The sequence below is a fragment of the Platichthys flesus genome, chromosome 7, assembly GCF_949316205.1.
Source record: "Platichthys flesus chromosome 7, fPlaFle2.1, whole genome shotgun sequence".
In the NCBI taxonomy this organism is placed as follows: Eukaryota; Metazoa; Chordata; class Actinopteri; order Pleuronectiformes; family Pleuronectidae; genus Platichthys; species Platichthys flesus.
In genome coordinates this window covers 25,946,355-25,962,242 of record NC_084951.1, presented here as the reverse complement: position 1 = coordinate 25,962,242, position 15,888 = coordinate 25,946,355, and the positions used below count along the sequence as shown (strand labels likewise).

The following is a 15,888-nucleotide window of genomic DNA, read 5'->3' as shown; positions in this document are numbered from 1 at the left end:
AGTTCTTGTGTCCATGTTAAGCTGCCAAAAGTCAAACAAACGCTGGCTGAGGTCATAAACCTGCTGTTACAAGTCAGCTGCACCTGCATAACCTGAAGTACCATCAGCACCATTAAGGGAGAGGAATCAGATATAAAAAGAAAGGTTCACGAGAACCTTGACTTTCTAAAAACAGATGGAATCAAATCCATCAAATGTTTCATACGTTTGTAGAAAGATGATCAAATCTCATACAGATTGATTTTCTGTCTTTGTCACAGCTGGTGAATCTCAGAGCGGAGCCCAGAGGAGCAGTTTGTTCTGAATTGATTGTTTTTTAGACGTTTTTTGAAGAACACAATATATTTCAACAATGAACAATTTTCTAAATGTATTCAAGGATTGTGTAGCTTTACTTTCCTTAGTGTGTCAGGAATCATGCATGGATGTTGTACATATTACCCTCAGTGTAAATCCTGGTCCCGTTAAGGACCTGGTTTAGAACAATACAAATCCACCACGGATCTGCAGGTATCTGAATTGAACAGCAGCAGTAAACTCCACCTGTCTGGAGGCCAGTTGACTGAAGTCTGCTTCTCCTCAGACCCTGGTCTCATCTCCAGGAGACTGTGTTCATCAGCTGGTTTCACCAAACAGCAGCTCCATGTTACCTGCCCTGCATTAACAGAGGTATTGTTTGCCGAGGGGGCACCTCTTGTTATCGAGTTTCCTTTGCCGTTAGCAGCCAAGGTGCTTAACTTTAGCTTTCCCGGCAGATGAAGAACATTTTATGGTCTTTTCCCGCTGAGAGATAATTGTTTGAGACAGACACCAGCAGAGCTGTTATGCACATCCAGTCACATTACTGTCTCCTGAGAGAGTGAGCTTCTATATGAGCTGCAACTGCCCCGACTACTGCTCCCACAAAAGAGCCGAGCGGCGTCAGCACGACACATCTTGTGCTGCAGAGGCCACACCCCGTCATCCTTCTGACAGTCTATGTTTTCATGCGTTCAGTGGGAGGGGGACATTGGACATCAGGGTGACAGATTTAGGGAACTAGGTGGTTGAGACGCCTCACATCCCCCCACAGAGGCAGCTGCAGCACAGCCCATTTAAGCCGGGACCACGTGACCACCAGATAAAGGGGGGGGGGGGGGGGCTATGTGGATACCAGGCTGTGTCCAGGCAACTCAGTTATTCATTTCCTAGCAACCGTTGGATCTTGGGAGGAGGGCGGGGGGGGGGGGGGGGGGGGGGGCTCTCTGTGGCCTACATGCCCCTCATGTGTGACGGGGCGGTCCGACCTCCTTTATCCACCGACCACTGAGAATCTGATCAGCTTCTAGAACCCAAACAAAGAGCACAGCACAGGGACACTGATCTGGATCCTGCTTGACAAGCTGTGTGATGTCACAGGTATCATACAACACGTGGTCAGGAAATATGATGAATGATAAAGCTCGAATAGACTTTTAATTGAAACTCAATTCATCTTAAAAACCTATTGTTTTGAAATAAGCTACAGAGACTTATTTCTTAATATTTTGATTAAAGGTGTTATGAGGCTCCATATTAATGTTTGTGTTTGATTCTGGTAAATGTTTACATGTAATGTCCAAAATCCTTTGACAATAGTAGTCATGATGTAATATAACCACATTGAATCTGTTCTATTCTGCTGGGTCTTACTCTATTACAAGCTATTTCTGGAATTAGCATGTGCGGGTGCACAAGATTTAATTTGTTGTTTTTTAAATTCAGATTTAACATTTAGATTTAAATTGAAATTTAATATTTAGATTTAGATTTAGATTTAGATTCAGATTAAACATTTAGATTTAACATTAAGAGTTAAATTTAACATTTAGATTTAGATTAAACATTTAGATTTAACATTAAGATTTAGATTTAGATTAAACATTTAGATTCCTCATTTAGATTCCACATTTAGATTTAGATTTAAATTAAACATTTAGATTTAGATTTAACATTTAACATTTAAGCGTAACATTAAACATTTGGATTTAAATATTTAAAATATCTCTAAGTTGACAAATATTGTTGTAAATGTGCAAAAAAGTGACTCTCAAAAATTCACACCAGTTTTTTAAGCATGGTTTGAAGCTAAATGTGACAAAATGTTATTTTCAGCGTGAGGTGCTTTACAAACGGCACCCGATAATGATTGGCCCCTGACAGCAAATAAAACACACAACCTGGGGAACAAGGACGCATGGAAGTCCAACTCACAAAAACGTCACACTTAGACACAAACAGGTTTTAATCACTCGAGTCTGGAATTAGTTTAACGTATTTTTTGATTTCATATTCACAAATAAGAAAGGATGTCTTTTGAGTTACTATCTGTAGATTTGTGATTAACAAGTGACACAATCAAATTAAAAAGACGTAGTATTGGTTGTTTTTGAGGGAGAGTAAAGCTCAATTCATGCTTCTGAGTCGAAGCTAGCCAACGTGAAGACGTGTGCGCTACGAGGAGCTCTACGCAGTATCCTGACGTGCGCCTCCCACGAGCTGTGATTGGTCGGCTTGCTCTGGGACTTTCACATCTAATTCAGATGAGACACCAACTTCAAGTCTTCTGCGTATGTCACCAGGGGCAAGACGTGAGGACACAATGGGAATTAGGAATGCATACTTAAGGCCTAACCATCCATCAGGATGTGAACACCTACATGTAACATAGAGAGTGACAGCAGTGCAGGCCATTCATGGATGTGATGTTGGAATGGGTGATGCAAGAAGAGGGAGATATACTGGGAGGCTGTGGGAGACATCTTCAGACTGGGGGGTGGACAACCGCTCATGTGACTCTGTTGACGTTGTTATTCTGTTGCACCTTCTGGATCAAATACACTCAAACAAGTCAACTAATAATTCAGAAGAAAACACGCACTAATAACACAGAAACAACAAAAACACAGGGAACAAAAATAAAAACAGAATTATCTCATATGAACTTCTACACGTGTGGTTGTAAAGTGGTGTAAGAGCTTCCCTGTGTTTAAAATAAGACTTGACATTACACAGCACTTTGACAATAAGAGGCGCCATGTTGGAAAACACATGACGGCACCAGGGTGGGGTGAAGGAGGCGGTCCCTGCAGCCCTTCAGCCGCTCAGCCAATGGGAAGCCACAGTCAGCTTCCACATACCTGAGAGACAGGGAAGGCGACCAATGGCGGCACAGCATCCATGGGGACGCAGGGGCTTCACTCCGATATAAACGTCACTCCACCCCCACTAGCTCCATCATATCTTACATCGACCCCATAGTCGTCGAAGTGTAAGATCACCACCGTCCATCTTCTTCTTCTCCTTCACGGCTCCTGCTCAACTCAACTCCTCGAAATGGTAAGAACCCTTTAAAGCATGAATCTGACTCCAGGTCGGTGCAGTGGCTGCAGACAGGGAGGATGGAGAGGAGAAGGGGGGGAGGGGTGGAAGGTGGGAGTCAGAGCGGATGAAACTGACTTCATGCAATGTCAAGCAGCAGATGTGGGGGGGTATCAGACAATGGTGTGTGTGTGTGTGTCTGTGTGTGTGTGTGTGGGGGGGGGGGGGGGGGCGCTGTGTCGGGCTCTGGGGACGTCGCGGGAGGGGACACCGGGACAAGAGAGGGTCGCACCGCGGGCAGAATGAGTCCTGATGGCCGGTTCGTTCCGGTCCTCGGTGCGACTGAGCCCCGGTGAGGCTCCGGCAGCCGCCGCCCCGGTGACTCACTGTACCGGCTGCGGAGGATCTGGAGGATGCGCAGGAGCGGAGCCCTCCACCGCCAGAGACACCACCCGAGGAGGGGGGGAGGGGGACACTGACGGCGGCTGGTGCAGAAGGAGCAGCGTCGGTTGTTATTTTACTGCAGAACACAACTGTTCATAGTGAGGGAACGAAACCGAAACTTCCACTGAAACAACAACAACAACAACAACAACAATAAAAACCATTTAAATTGTAATTACCTGAGATCTAAATGTCTGTGACGTCTGTTTTTCTATGAGAGGATTCAAATTTCTATTATTTATTAAGTGTCTGTTGCTGAGTGGAGGGTTTGACAACAGCAACGCAGAATAAACGCAATGCACCAATCACAGGATGAGGCAGGGAGCTGCTCTGCCAGTGATTGGCTGCTGCTGATCAAATGGGATTCATGCTGTTAGAAATATTAACACAACTGAAATAGTTTAGTGTTTGACATTAAAGAGACATTTCATCCTTATTTATTCTGAAATCTCAAAGAGAAACAAGTTTATTGATGCAATATAAAAATTCATGACCAGCAGGTGTATAACAGGTATTTTCTTTTTTCCACAGCGTGAGTGCATCTCCATCCACGTTGGTCAGGCCGGAGTCCAGATCGGTAACGCCTGCTGGGAGCTGTACTGCCTGGAACATGGGATCCAGCCGGACGGACAGATGCCCAGTGACAAGACCATCGGAGGAGGAGACGACTCCTTCAACACCTTCTTCAGTGAGACCGGAGCAGGAAAGCACGTCCCCAGAGCCGTCTTCGTGGACCTGGAGCCCACTGTCATCGGTAAGCTGTCATGAAATGTAGAGACCACGGTAACTCTGATTTATTAAATCAATCTGTTGAGTCATTTCTGACTGACTCTGTCTCTTCAGATGAAGTTCGCACTGGAACCTACCGCCAGCTGTTCCACCCTGAGCAGCTGATCACTGGGAAGGAAGATGCTGCCAACAACTACGCCCGTGGACACTACACCATCGGCAAAGAGATCATTGACATTGTGCTGGACAGGATGCGCAAACTGGTTGGTACCTTAAGATCAGTTATACATCTTTCTTAATTTGACAGAAAACATCAAACTAAATCATAATATTGTGTCTCATATCCTCTCTCTCCAGGCCGACCAGTGCACTGGTCTTCAGGGCTTCCTGGTCTTCCACAGCTTCGGCGGTGGCACCGGCTCTGGCTTCACCTCCCTGCTGATGGAGCGTCTGTCTGTAGACTACGGCAAGAAGTCCAAGCTGGAGTTCTCCATCTACCCCGCCCCCCAGGTGTCCACCGCTGTGGTGGAGCCCTACAACGCCATCCTGACCACCCACACCACCCTGGAGCACTCTGACTGTGCCTTCATGGTAGATAACGAGGCCATCTATGATATCTGCCGCAGGAACCTGGACATCGAACGTCCCTCCTACACCAACCTGAACAGGCTGATCAGTCAGATTGTGTCCTCGATCACTGCTTCCCTCCGTTTCGATGGTGCCCTCAACGTGGACCTGACCGAGTTCCAGACCAACTTGGTGCCATATCCCCATATCCACTTCCCTCTGGCCACCTATGCCCCTGTCATCTCTGCAGAGAAGGCCTACCACGAGCAGCTCTCCGTGTCTGAGATCACAAACGCCTGCTTCGAGCCGGCCAATCAGATGGTGAAATGTGACCCTCGCCACGGTAAGTACATGGCCTGCTGCCTCCTGTACCGTGGAGATGTGGTGCCCAAAGATGTCAACTCAGCCATTGCCACCATCAAGACCAAACGCTCCATCCAGTTTGTGGACTGGTGTCCCACTGGATTCAAGGTCGGCATCAACTACCAGCCGCCCACTGTGGTTCCTGGTGGAGACCTGGCCAAGGTCCAGAGGGCCGTGTGCATGCTGAGCAACACCACCGCCATCGCTGAGGCCTGGGCTCGGCTCGACCACAAGTTTGACCTGATGTACGCCAAGAGGGCCTTCGTGCACTGGTATGTGGGTGAGGGTATGGAGGAGGGGGAGTTCTCTGAGGCCAGGGAGGACATGGCCGCTCTGGAGAAGGATTACGAGGAGGTCGGAGTCGACTCCATCGAGGGAGAGGGAGAGGAGGAAGGAGAAGAATATTAAAAGGAACACACAGGCATTAGTTCAACAGAAAATAAATTGAGTGCAATGTGTTCCTGGAATCCTTCCAATCAGAAATGTTTGATCAATTACCAGTTTTGCTGCTCAGATTCCTGAAAATGTAAAATTGGGCTTTGTTCAAAATAAAGTTTCTGTCACATGTGAAGTTGTTTTGCTTTTGTTCATTCAAACTAAATAAACTGTGTTCTTTGCACAAATTATAATGAAATGAAAAATGTTGAAAATCAGGTTCAATCATTTAAGTTTTTTCTTTCTCATCATACATTTAACAGATTAAAAAGGTTTGGGCAGATATTTAAATCTATATGTCTATTTATATAACTAAGTGCTTTGGGAAGAACAAGAATATTTTAAAGTTATTTCTAAATTTTATAATTATATATAGTGAGACATGTTGACTTGTTATAAGCTAAATGGATGTGAAATGAAGACGAACACAATAAAGATCGGCCACCACAAAGTTATACATTTGACTCCAAGTTCAGAGACTCAAACTAGTTGTCAATCAACTTGTTTCTTCGATGTGAGGTGTTTTTAACAAAGCATGTTTTAAATGCTCTTCATACATTTTGATGTACAAAAATACAAATACTCATTTAACTGTAGATTTAATGAAAAATCTATAGAATTGCCATTTGCTCAGCAATCATACGCTCAGTAGCCCAGCAAGGACAACATGAAGACATGCTCATAATGCTTTACTCTCTACTCATTTGTATCTGGATCTGCCTGACTCGTCTTGAGAGGGGTTTGAGAGCCGAGAGCTTTGAAGGAGAATGTTTAAAATTAATTTTGAAGATGAAATATATGGAAGAGGTAGGGCTCAGTGAGTTCACACGTCATTCCCACTCCTTTCCTAATAGGTGTTTTAATTTGTTGGCTTTTTTCAATCTAATTTAATTTATGTCATTATTTTGCCTTAGTTAAACAGTTATTTTAATTTAAGTTATATCAATCTCATTTTATTTATTTTTCTTTGGTTGATTGAAAAAGTTATTTTTATGACCTTTTGTTTTATTTTGTATAGTTTTATTAGAATTATTTTGATTTAGTTTAATTTAATTTAAAACCTTGAAATGCGTCACCTCCCTGTCTAAGGGCGTTGTCTGTTTTGTTGGACCAATAGGAGCAGGTCACATGTGAGCCCTGGACCAATCACAGTTGTCCTTTTGTTCCTCAAGCTCAGGCAGTATAAATAGCCCTGTGTGACGCTGCACTGGTACAGTTGCTCCAAACGCAGGACAGATTGAGTCTTGTTGCCAGAAGCAAATCAACATCTCCTGGTTATTTAATCTCTATTGTTCCAGGAAACATGGTGAGTAGGAAAACTCTTTAAATCATGTGATCTCAAATATCTGGACTTTAGTTTGACCCAGTTCAGAAGGAGGCTGCAGCTTTAATACAGGAAGGGAACAGAAGGAGCAGAATGTGTGTTTCTGTGGTCGTAGTGGAGCTAGAACAGGAAGCAGCTGAGATTCAAGTGGAGCTGTAGAGTCCTGCTCCTCCTGTCTGGACCTTGATCCAGTTAGAGGAGCTCTCTGGGCTCTCGGCCGCCAACAGGCCTGTTTTACCGCCTGGTTCGAACACCTGCTGGGGCTGGATGGTAAAAAGAAAGCTCCAGGACTCGGGAGGTAGAAGTGTCCCTGAACTAAGCTCCTGCGCCGGGTCCCTCCCTGAGAGCAGCCCAGACTGTCTGTCTGTCTGTGAAGTGTCGCAGGCCTGTGGTCTAATCCATCCATTAGGCTTCAGGCCTCAATGACCCCACAACCACCGGCCTTTCAGACTAAACCTCTGAGAAGCTCCTGCTCTGGTTACATCTCATCTTTCATGTTCAATTTGTCTCCAGCTGTGTTGATTCAATGTCTCTTTCAGATGAAGTTTTTCTTTGTCTTCCAAACAAGAGGTTTTTCCTCCTCCCTTAAAGGGACCGTTCAACCCAAAATGTTAATTCTCTCATCATCCACTCATCACTATGATGGAGTATGCAGTAATTGTTAGAGACCATAATACAGTTCTGGAGTTTAAGGGCTAAACAACGTTACATCCAAACCCAATTAAAGTAAATGGCGAACAGGCCTTTTAAATGTAAAAAAAAAAAGTTATATATAAAATCACTAAAATGCTCCATCCTGCTCCTTTGATGTCATCGAAGTGTCCGTAAGCCCCGACATTAAAATACGACTAAAAATGGCATAATTAAGTGTTTTTAGACTAAATGCCCTCTGTGATCCTTCTGCCTGAGCGGCGTTCAGTTTCCAGCATCGTGCACACCGCACAAGCTCAAACCCTTCACCCCCCCACCCCACTCCATCGGCACAGAGGTGGCTAGATAACCAGTGAATTTTCAATTTTGGGTGAACTATCCCTTTTAAGCTCATGTCTGACTAATCTGCTGCTGTGTCCATGAAGAGTTTATCTGTTCAGGAGGGCAAATGATGAATGAACAGGATCTGTCAGGGGATTCTTAACATAGGGCTGCAACAGCAAAAAGATTTTAATGGCCACACGCAGTGCGGCAGCGTATCTTGAGGTGGTGGGGGGGGGCGCAGTAAACCAACCAATCCCTTGTTGGGTCGCGTGACGATGTTGTCTCATCTCTGGAGCAGCCTTTTGAAAAAAATGGCTGAGATGAAAGCAACTAATGATACAGAGGAGGCAATGACATAAAAGTGTGAGAACGAGTCTTTCAAGGAAACCGTCTCCTGCCAACTGTGTGAAGCTGATTTCAGGATAAGGAACACTGCAACGTTCCCAGTGGAACGAACCTGAAGAGAAACCGCGTTGGAGGCATTCTGCTTCTTCATCCTTTTCTTCCGGTTTACTGGTGTTGGCTCGTTAACAGCTTAATAGTTCAGTGTCTCATTAGTGACATCTAGTGGTGAAGTGTCATGTCGCAGCTGAATACACCCTCAGCTCACCCTCCCCTTCCAGACATGACAGAGAACCATTGGTAGACCTCAGTTGCCATCGCTCCAGATGTAAATATAAAGTATTTAAATGTAAAAGGCCCATTCTAGGGTGAAGAAAAATACTAAACATATCAGTGACATCATTTTGACTAGTTATACTTTCACTGAGACGTAAGGATTTTCATTTAAGATAAAACAACTTCTTCCTTAATATTCAAAACAATATCTTTGATTCTGTTTGAACTACTTTGTGTTATTGCATTGTAGATATAGAATTCAGTTGTTATATATTATCTTTCATTCCAGTTTCCCATATACACACTTTGACTTTGACTAGTCATGAATGCAACACCGTACTGACTTAATCAAACTTTATTCAAGACATGTTTAACCTGTATCATGTCAACCAGAAACTGAAATTAGTCATTAGATTGCAGATGTCTGTAATGCATGTAAAAACTGCATCATAAAGAGGAGGGTTACTTTTTGCAATGGAAAGGTTAAGATGTAGTCTCTGGCTTTTCATTCAACTATTAATCAATTAATTGAAAAAAATCTCATTGATTAATCTATACACATTATTCATGACGTTCTTCACAAGAGCTCCTTTCTTCTTCAGTGAATCAGCTTCAGGAAGCTGGTTGAATAAAATGTCTCTTCTCTCAACAGCGTGAGTGCATCTCCATCCACGTTGGTCAGGCCGGAGTCCAGATCGGTAACGCCTGCTGGGAGCTGTACTGCCTGGAACATGGGATCCAGCCGGACGGACAGATGCCCAGTGACAAGACCATCGGAGGAGGAGACGACTCCTTCAACACCTTCTTCAGTGAGACCGGAGCAGGAAAGCACGTCCCCAGAGCCGTCTTCGTGGACCTGGAGCCCACTGTCATCGGTAAGCTGCCATGAAATGTAGAGACCACGGTTACTCTGATTTATTTAATCAAACTGTTGAGTCATTTCTGACTGACTCTGTCTCTTCAGATGAAGTTCGCTCTGGAACCTACCGCCAGCTGTTCCACCCTGAGCAGCTGATCACTGGGAAGGAAGATGCTGCCAACAACTATGCCCGTGGACACTACACCATCGGCAAAGAGATCATTGACCAGGTGCTGGACAGGATCCGCAAACTGGTGAGTAACTTAATCTCAGGAGATAATTTTCCTAATTTAATACAAAAATCATAATACCTCATATCCTCTCTCCAGGCCGACCAGTGCACTGGTCTTCAGGGCTTCCTGGTCTTCCACAGCTTCGGCGGTGGCACCGGCTCTGGCTTCACCTCCCTGCTGATGGAGCGTCTGTCCGTCGACTATGGCAAGAAGTCCAAGCTGGAGTTCTCCATCTACCCCGCCCCCCAGGTGTCCACCGCTGTGGTGGAGCCCTACAACGCCATCCTGACCACCCACACCACCCTGGAGCACTCTGACTGTGCCTTCATGGTAGATAACGAGGCCATCTATGATATCTGCCGCAGGAACCTGGACATCGAACGTCCTTCCTACACCAACCTGAACAGGCTGATCAGTCAGATTGTGTCCTCCATCACTGCTTCCCTCCGTTTCGATGGTGCCCTCAACGTGGACCTGACCGAGTTCCAGACCAACTTGGTGCCATATCCCCGTATCCACTTCCCTCTGGCCACCTACGCCCCCGTCATCTCTGCAGAGAAGGCCTACCACGAGCAGCTCTCTGTGTCTGAGATCACAAACGCCTGCTTCGAGCCGGCCAATCAGCTGGTGAAATGTGACCCACGCCATGGTAAGTACATGGCCTGCTGCCTCCTGTTCCGTGGAGATGTGGTGCCCAAAGATGTCAACGCCGCCATCGCCACCATCAAGACCAAACGCACCATCCAGTTTGTGGACTGGTGTCCCACTGGTTTCAAGGTCGGCATCAACTACCAGCCGCCCACTGTGGTTCCTGGTGGAGACCTGGCCAAGGTCCAGAGGGCCGTGTGCATGCTGAGCAACACCACCGCCATCGCTGAGGCCTGGGCTCGGCTCGACCACAAGTTTGACCTGATGTACGCCAAGAGGGCCTTCGTGCACTGGTATGTGGGTGAGGGTATGGAGGAGGGGGAGTTCTCCGAGGCCAGGGAGGACATGGCCGCTCTGGAGAAGGATTACGAGGAGGTCGGAGCTGACAGCTTGGGAGAGGATGAGGATGAGGAAGGGGAGGAGTATTAAACACACATGCATTCCGTTGTACTTACCTGAGAATGTCATTTTGTTCTAAATAAAGTGTTTGTTTAATGCTGTATTGTTTCCTCTCTTTAATTGTTCAAAATCATTCAGTTCAGAGTAAAAGCAATTAAATTGATAAATACTGAAGACATGAGAATAAAAGTTGGTTAACAAGCAGTAGGTCAGTAGCTGTTTGTTGTGTACTGCTTCGTTGGTCATTTGTCTAGTATATGCACTGATGCTTTTATACCATAGAAGTTCATAAGTAATACAAATATTTTGAAGTTGAACAGGTAATAAGTCTATTCCAACTGTTTTTTAATGCATTTGGGCAAGTCAATTTATTATAGTAAATAAAACTGTAAATGACTTACAAGCAATAGGAAAGTAGAATTGTGTGTGTCTATTTGCATTCTTGTAACACAAAGACACGGAATACATTTATTCAGCCTATAGAGAATAAATATAAATGGAAAGTGTACTACTGGTACAGTAGTAGATAATAAACTGCTATATGAGCAGAGGCATCTCTTTGCATCATTGCTATAATGGAGCTATTCACCATCTTATGTAAAGTTTAATGCTAAGATAGAAATGTACATTTTTTTATATGCTTTATCACAGTTTACTTAGGGACCGTAAGTCACACTGTAACTGATACTGGGAATACAGTCTTGGAGTTCTAACCTATCCATCGATACCAAGATCATGCATAATCTTATCTTACTCTAACCCCTAACCAGAATCTGATAGATCTGGAGCTTTTCTTAATTCATTTTGAATCCAACCCCCTGAGAGCAAACAAAGTATCTAACAAACTATCATAAAACTGGATATAACTCATTTTAATGAATCACAAAAAGCTTCGGTTGCCCCCAAACAGTGGGAACTGTGACAGGAGCCTCAAACAGTGTGGCATCAAAGGCAGCTGCCTCAAACAGTTTGGCAACAAAGGCAGCTGCCTTTATACACCGTGGCATCAAAGGCAATTGCCTGTATATGTCAGTGGGAGTTCTGTTGAAACCATAGATGCTACTATGAGCTACCGCTGCCATATTTTGAGCTTGCCCCTACTGGTATAAATATTTCCATGTAACGGCTGCACTGGTTTAGTTGCTCCAAACCCAGGACGGACTGAGTCTTGTTGCCAGAAGCAAATCAAAGTCTTCTCATTATCTGGACTTAAGTGTTCGAGGAATCATGGTGAGTAGGAAAGAACTTTAAATCATGTGATCACAAATATCTGGAGTTTAGTTTTACTCAGTTCAAAAAGCAGCTGCAGCTTTAATACAGGAAGTGAACATGGCGACGCACAGAGTGCCTGAAGCAGCAGAATGTGTGTTTCTGTGGTCGTAGTGGAGCTCGAACAAGAAGCAGCTGAGATACAAGTGGGGCTGTAGAGTCCTGGTCTTCTTGTCTGGACCTTGATCAAGTTAGAGGAGCTCTCTGGGCTCTCAGCGTCAAACAGGCCTGTTTTAACGCCTGGTTCAAACACCTGCTGGGGCTGGATGTTAGAAAGAAAGCTCCAGGACTCGGGAGGTAGAAGTGTCCCTGAACTAAGCTCCTGTGCCGGGTCCCTCCCTGAGAGCAGCCCAGACTGTCTTTCTGTCTCTGACGTGACGCAGGACTGTTGTCTAATCCATCCATTAGGCTTCAGGCTTCAATGAACCTACAACAAGGCAGATCATGCATTAGTTCCATGAACAGTCCACAACATGTGATTACTTGCTCGAAGCGTGTTGTCGTCTCCTCAGTATCATAAACGGATGAATTCACGTGGTTGAATAATATTTCTCCTTCCACAGCGTGAGTGCATCTCTGTGCACGTTGGTCAGGCCGGAGTCCAGATTGGCAACACCTGCTGGGAGCTGTACTGCCTGGAACATGGGATCCAGCCGGATGGACTGATGCCCTCCAACAAGAGCATCGGAGGAGGAGACGACTCCTTCAACACCTTCTTCAGTGAGACCGGAGCAGGAAAGCACGTCCCCAGAGCCGTCTTCGTGGACCTGGAGCCCACTGTCATCGGTAAGCTGTCATGAAATGTAGAGACCACGGTTACTCTGATTTATTAAATCAAACTGTTGAGTAATTTCTGACTGACTCTGTCTCTTCAGATGAAGTTCGCACTGGAACCTACCGCCAGCTGTTCCACCCTGAGCAGCTGATCACTGGGAAGGAAGATGCTGCCAACAACTACGCCCGTGGACACTACACCATCGGCAAAGAGATCATTGACCTGGTGCTGGACAGGATCCGCAAACTGGTAGGTAACTTAATACTTTTCCAAATTTGTACTCATAAATAAATCATAATATTGTGTCTCATATCCTCTCTCTCCAGGCCGACCAGTGCACTGGTCTTCAGGGCTTCCTGATCTTCCACAGCTTCGGAGGTGGCACCGGCTCTGGCTTCACCTCCCTGCTGATGGAGCGTCTGTCTGTTGACTACGGCAAGAAGTCCAAGCTGGAGTTCGCCATCTACCCCGCCCCCCAGGTGTCCACCGCTGTGGTGGAGCCCTACAACGCCATCCTGACCACCCACACCACCCTGGAGCACTCTGACTGCGCCTTCATGGTAGATAACGAGGCCATCTATGATATCTGCCGCAGGAATCTCGATATCGAGCAACCCACCTACACCAACCTGAACAGGCTGATCAGTCAGATTGTGTCCTCCATCACTGCTTCCCTCCGTTTCGATGGTGCCCTCAACGTGGATCTGACCGAGTTCCAGACCAACTTGGTGCCATATCCCCGTATCCACTTCCCTCTGGCCACCTACGCCCCCGTCATCTCTGCAGAGAAGGCCTACCACGAGCAGCTCTCCGTGTCTGAGATCACAAACGCCTGCTTCGAGCCGGCCAATCAGATGGTGAAATGTGACCCTCGCCACGGTAAGTACATGGCCTGCTGCCTCCTGTTCCGTGGAGATGTGGTGCCAAAAGATGTCAACTCAGCCATCGCCACCATCAAGACCAAACGCTCCATCCAGTTTGTGGACTGGTGTCCCACTGGTTTCAAGGTCGGCATCAACTACCAGCCGCCCACTGTGGTTCCTGGTGGAGACCTGGCCAAGGTCCAGAGGGCCGTGTGCATGCTGAGCAACACCACCGCCATCGCTGAGGCCTGGGCTCGGCTCGACCACAAGTTTGACCTGATGTACGCCAAGAGGGCCTTCGTGCACTGGTATGTGGGTGAGGGTATGGAGGAGGGGGAGTTCTCTGAGGCCAGGGAGGACATGGCCGCTCTGGAGAAGGATTACGAGGAGGTCGGAGCTGATAGCTTGGGAGAGGATGATGAGGAAGGGGAGGAGTATTAAACACAGATGCATTCCCTTGTTTTTACCTCAGCATAGTCCTCTTGTTCTCAATAAAGTGCCTAATAAAATTGTTTCCTCTCTTAAATTTGAACTGCCTACATATATTTTTTTTTTTCACACAGCAGAGGATTTGTTACACAAATCTTTTTAAATGGATTCGATACCTATAAATGTAAATATCAAACGGGTTTGTAGTTGTAAAGAATAACAATCACTGATGCTTAGTTTTACACATATTAACATCTAGAATATAATCTGTCCCCATTTAAGAGATGTAATATGCTTTGATGACATGATGCTGTTTATTCATACTTCAGCAAACACACAAAAAAAACAATCTAATCTGTCTCTATTAATAAGAGCTGTAAGAATTGAAAATAAAACAAACCAACTCATCTTTGCAAAACTTAAAGCAACAAAGTTTAAAGACTTGGTCGCTATCAAATGTTAAAGCCGTGAAAAGTGCATCATCAGAAATAGGTTTGATAAATATCTGGAGAACATTCCACTCTGAGTGAGATTGTACATTTTACTCTAATTCCTACAACTGCTACTCCAGGCTTGACTACCCAGACCAGATCAGCCCCTTTGCCATCGATACTGCAAAACATACAGCGGATCTTAAATTACCACAGGGGAGGGATCAGTAAAATGTAGACCATGTTTGACCTATATCAGTGGAGGATGTAAGGAAAGCAGCAAATATATTTAAGGCTGGGAAATGCCCAGATTGCGACTGTTTTCCATGAAGGGAAATGGTTTTGTATTTCTATAGAGCTTTTCGAGTCTTGATGACCACTCAAAGCACTTTATTATTCTATGGGGGGCATTCAAAGTTCAGCATCTTGCCCAAGGACACTTCGGCATGCACATGGATCAGACGGGGGATCGTACTACCTACCTTTAGGTTGGAGGACGACCACTCTATCCCCACAGCCACAGCCGCCCACTGAGACTGAAGGAAGGGAAATTCAGTCTCATTTCATTTACCTTTTTGTCTGTATTTAAGTTGTGTAGTTGTTTACATGTAGAACCAAAACAGCCTAGAACTACTGAACTTTTTGGATGGCTTCATATTTCTTACACACCTGACCTATTATTTTATTTTATTTTTGATTTAATTGAAGATAAAGAAAAAGATTCTTGTCTGTATTTTAAGATTAAATAGATGGTTTGGTTTATTTTATTTACATTTGCTGACTCATTTTATTTAGCTTTTTGTTATGTCTGAGTTAAGTGATTTTTGTGTTTGATTCTGTTTAAAATAAAACAATGTTTTAATCTCATTCATTAATCTTCTGGTTGTGTTTGAATTAGAAAGATACTTTAAGTTAATTTATACATTTTTTTTCAATCTAATTCAATGTATTCGAATTTTATTTAATTTCTTATTATTCAATTGATTTATCTTTAACTACATTTCCAATATGATTTAATTTATCTTCTTGCTGTGTATGAGTTAAATTGTAAATTAATAGATTTTAGGTAATATAATTACATTTATTTAGAATTAAATTAAATTAAATTAAATTAAATTCAATTCAATTCGATTCGATTCAATTCAATTCAATTCAATTCAATTCAATTCAATTCAATTCAATTCAATT

At 44.6% G+C, this 15,888-nt stretch overlaps 3 protein-coding genes across 3 annotated transcripts; all 3 read left to right on the top strand.

Annotated features, from left to right (window-relative positions):
• The first annotated feature begins 3,217 nt into the window (after positions 1-3,217).
• Positions 3,218-6,013, top strand: LOC133956141 (tubulin alpha chain-like). The gene is made up of 4 exons (XM_062391004.1): positions 3,218-3,357; positions 4,315-4,537; positions 4,627-4,775; positions 4,870-6,013. The coding sequence occupies exons 1-4, from the start codon at positions 3,355-3,357 to the stop codon at positions 5,848-5,850; spliced, it is 1,356 nt and encodes a 451-aa protein (XP_062246988.1). The 5' UTR covers positions 3,218-3,354; the 3' UTR covers positions 5,851-6,013.
• Positions 6,014-7,064: 1,051 nt separating this feature from the next.
• LOC133956143 (tubulin alpha chain-like) lies at positions 7,065-11,034 on the top strand. Its single transcript, XM_062391007.1, has 4 exons — positions 7,065-7,183; positions 9,447-9,669; positions 9,759-9,907; positions 9,983-11,034. Exons 1-4 carry the CDS (start codon positions 7,181-7,183, stop codon positions 10,961-10,963), a joined length of 1,356 nt encoding a protein of 451 aa, XP_062246991.1. The 5' UTR covers positions 7,065-7,180; the 3' UTR covers positions 10,964-11,034.
• A 1,800-nt stretch (positions 11,035-12,834) lies between these two features.
• Positions 12,835-14,290, top strand: LOC133956149 (tubulin alpha chain-like). The gene is made up of 3 exons (XM_062391017.1): positions 12,835-12,988; positions 13,078-13,226; positions 13,304-14,290. The coding sequence occupies exons 1-3, from the start codon at positions 12,868-12,870 to the stop codon at positions 14,279-14,281; spliced, it is 1,248 nt and encodes a 415-aa protein (XP_062247001.1). The 5' UTR covers positions 12,835-12,867; the 3' UTR covers positions 14,282-14,290.
• The last annotated feature ends 1,598 nt before the right edge of the window (positions 14,291-15,888 follow it).

Excerpts from the sequence above, each read along its gene's own strand:
- LOC133956141 (XM_062391004.1), top strand. Across the intron at positions 4,538-4,626 it reads CCTGGAGCCCACTGTCATCG|ATGAAGTTCGCACTGGAACC; the intron begins GTAAGCTGTCAT and ends CTGTCTCTTCAG. Across the intron at positions 4,776-4,869 it reads TGGACAGGATGCGCAAACTG|GCCGACCAGTGCACTGGTCT; the intron begins GTTGGTACCTTA and ends CTCTCTCTCCAG.
- LOC133956143 (XM_062391007.1), top strand. Across the intron at positions 9,670-9,758 it reads CCTGGAGCCCACTGTCATCG|ATGAAGTTCGCTCTGGAACC; the intron begins GTAAGCTGCCAT and ends CTGTCTCTTCAG. Across the intron at positions 9,908-9,982 it reads TGGACAGGATCCGCAAACTG|GCCGACCAGTGCACTGGTCT; the intron begins GTGAGTAACTTA and ends TCCTCTCTCCAG.
- LOC133956149 (XM_062391017.1), top strand. The coding sequence starts at position 12,868 with ATGCCCTCCAACAAGAGCATCGGAGGAGGAGACGACTCCTTCAACACC. Across the intron at positions 12,989-13,077 it reads CCTGGAGCCCACTGTCATCG|ATGAAGTTCGCACTGGAACC; the intron begins GTAAGCTGTCAT and ends CTGTCTCTTCAG. Across the intron at positions 13,227-13,303 it reads TGGACAGGATCCGCAAACTG|GCCGACCAGTGCACTGGTCT; the intron begins GTAGGTAACTTA and ends CTCTCTCTCCAG.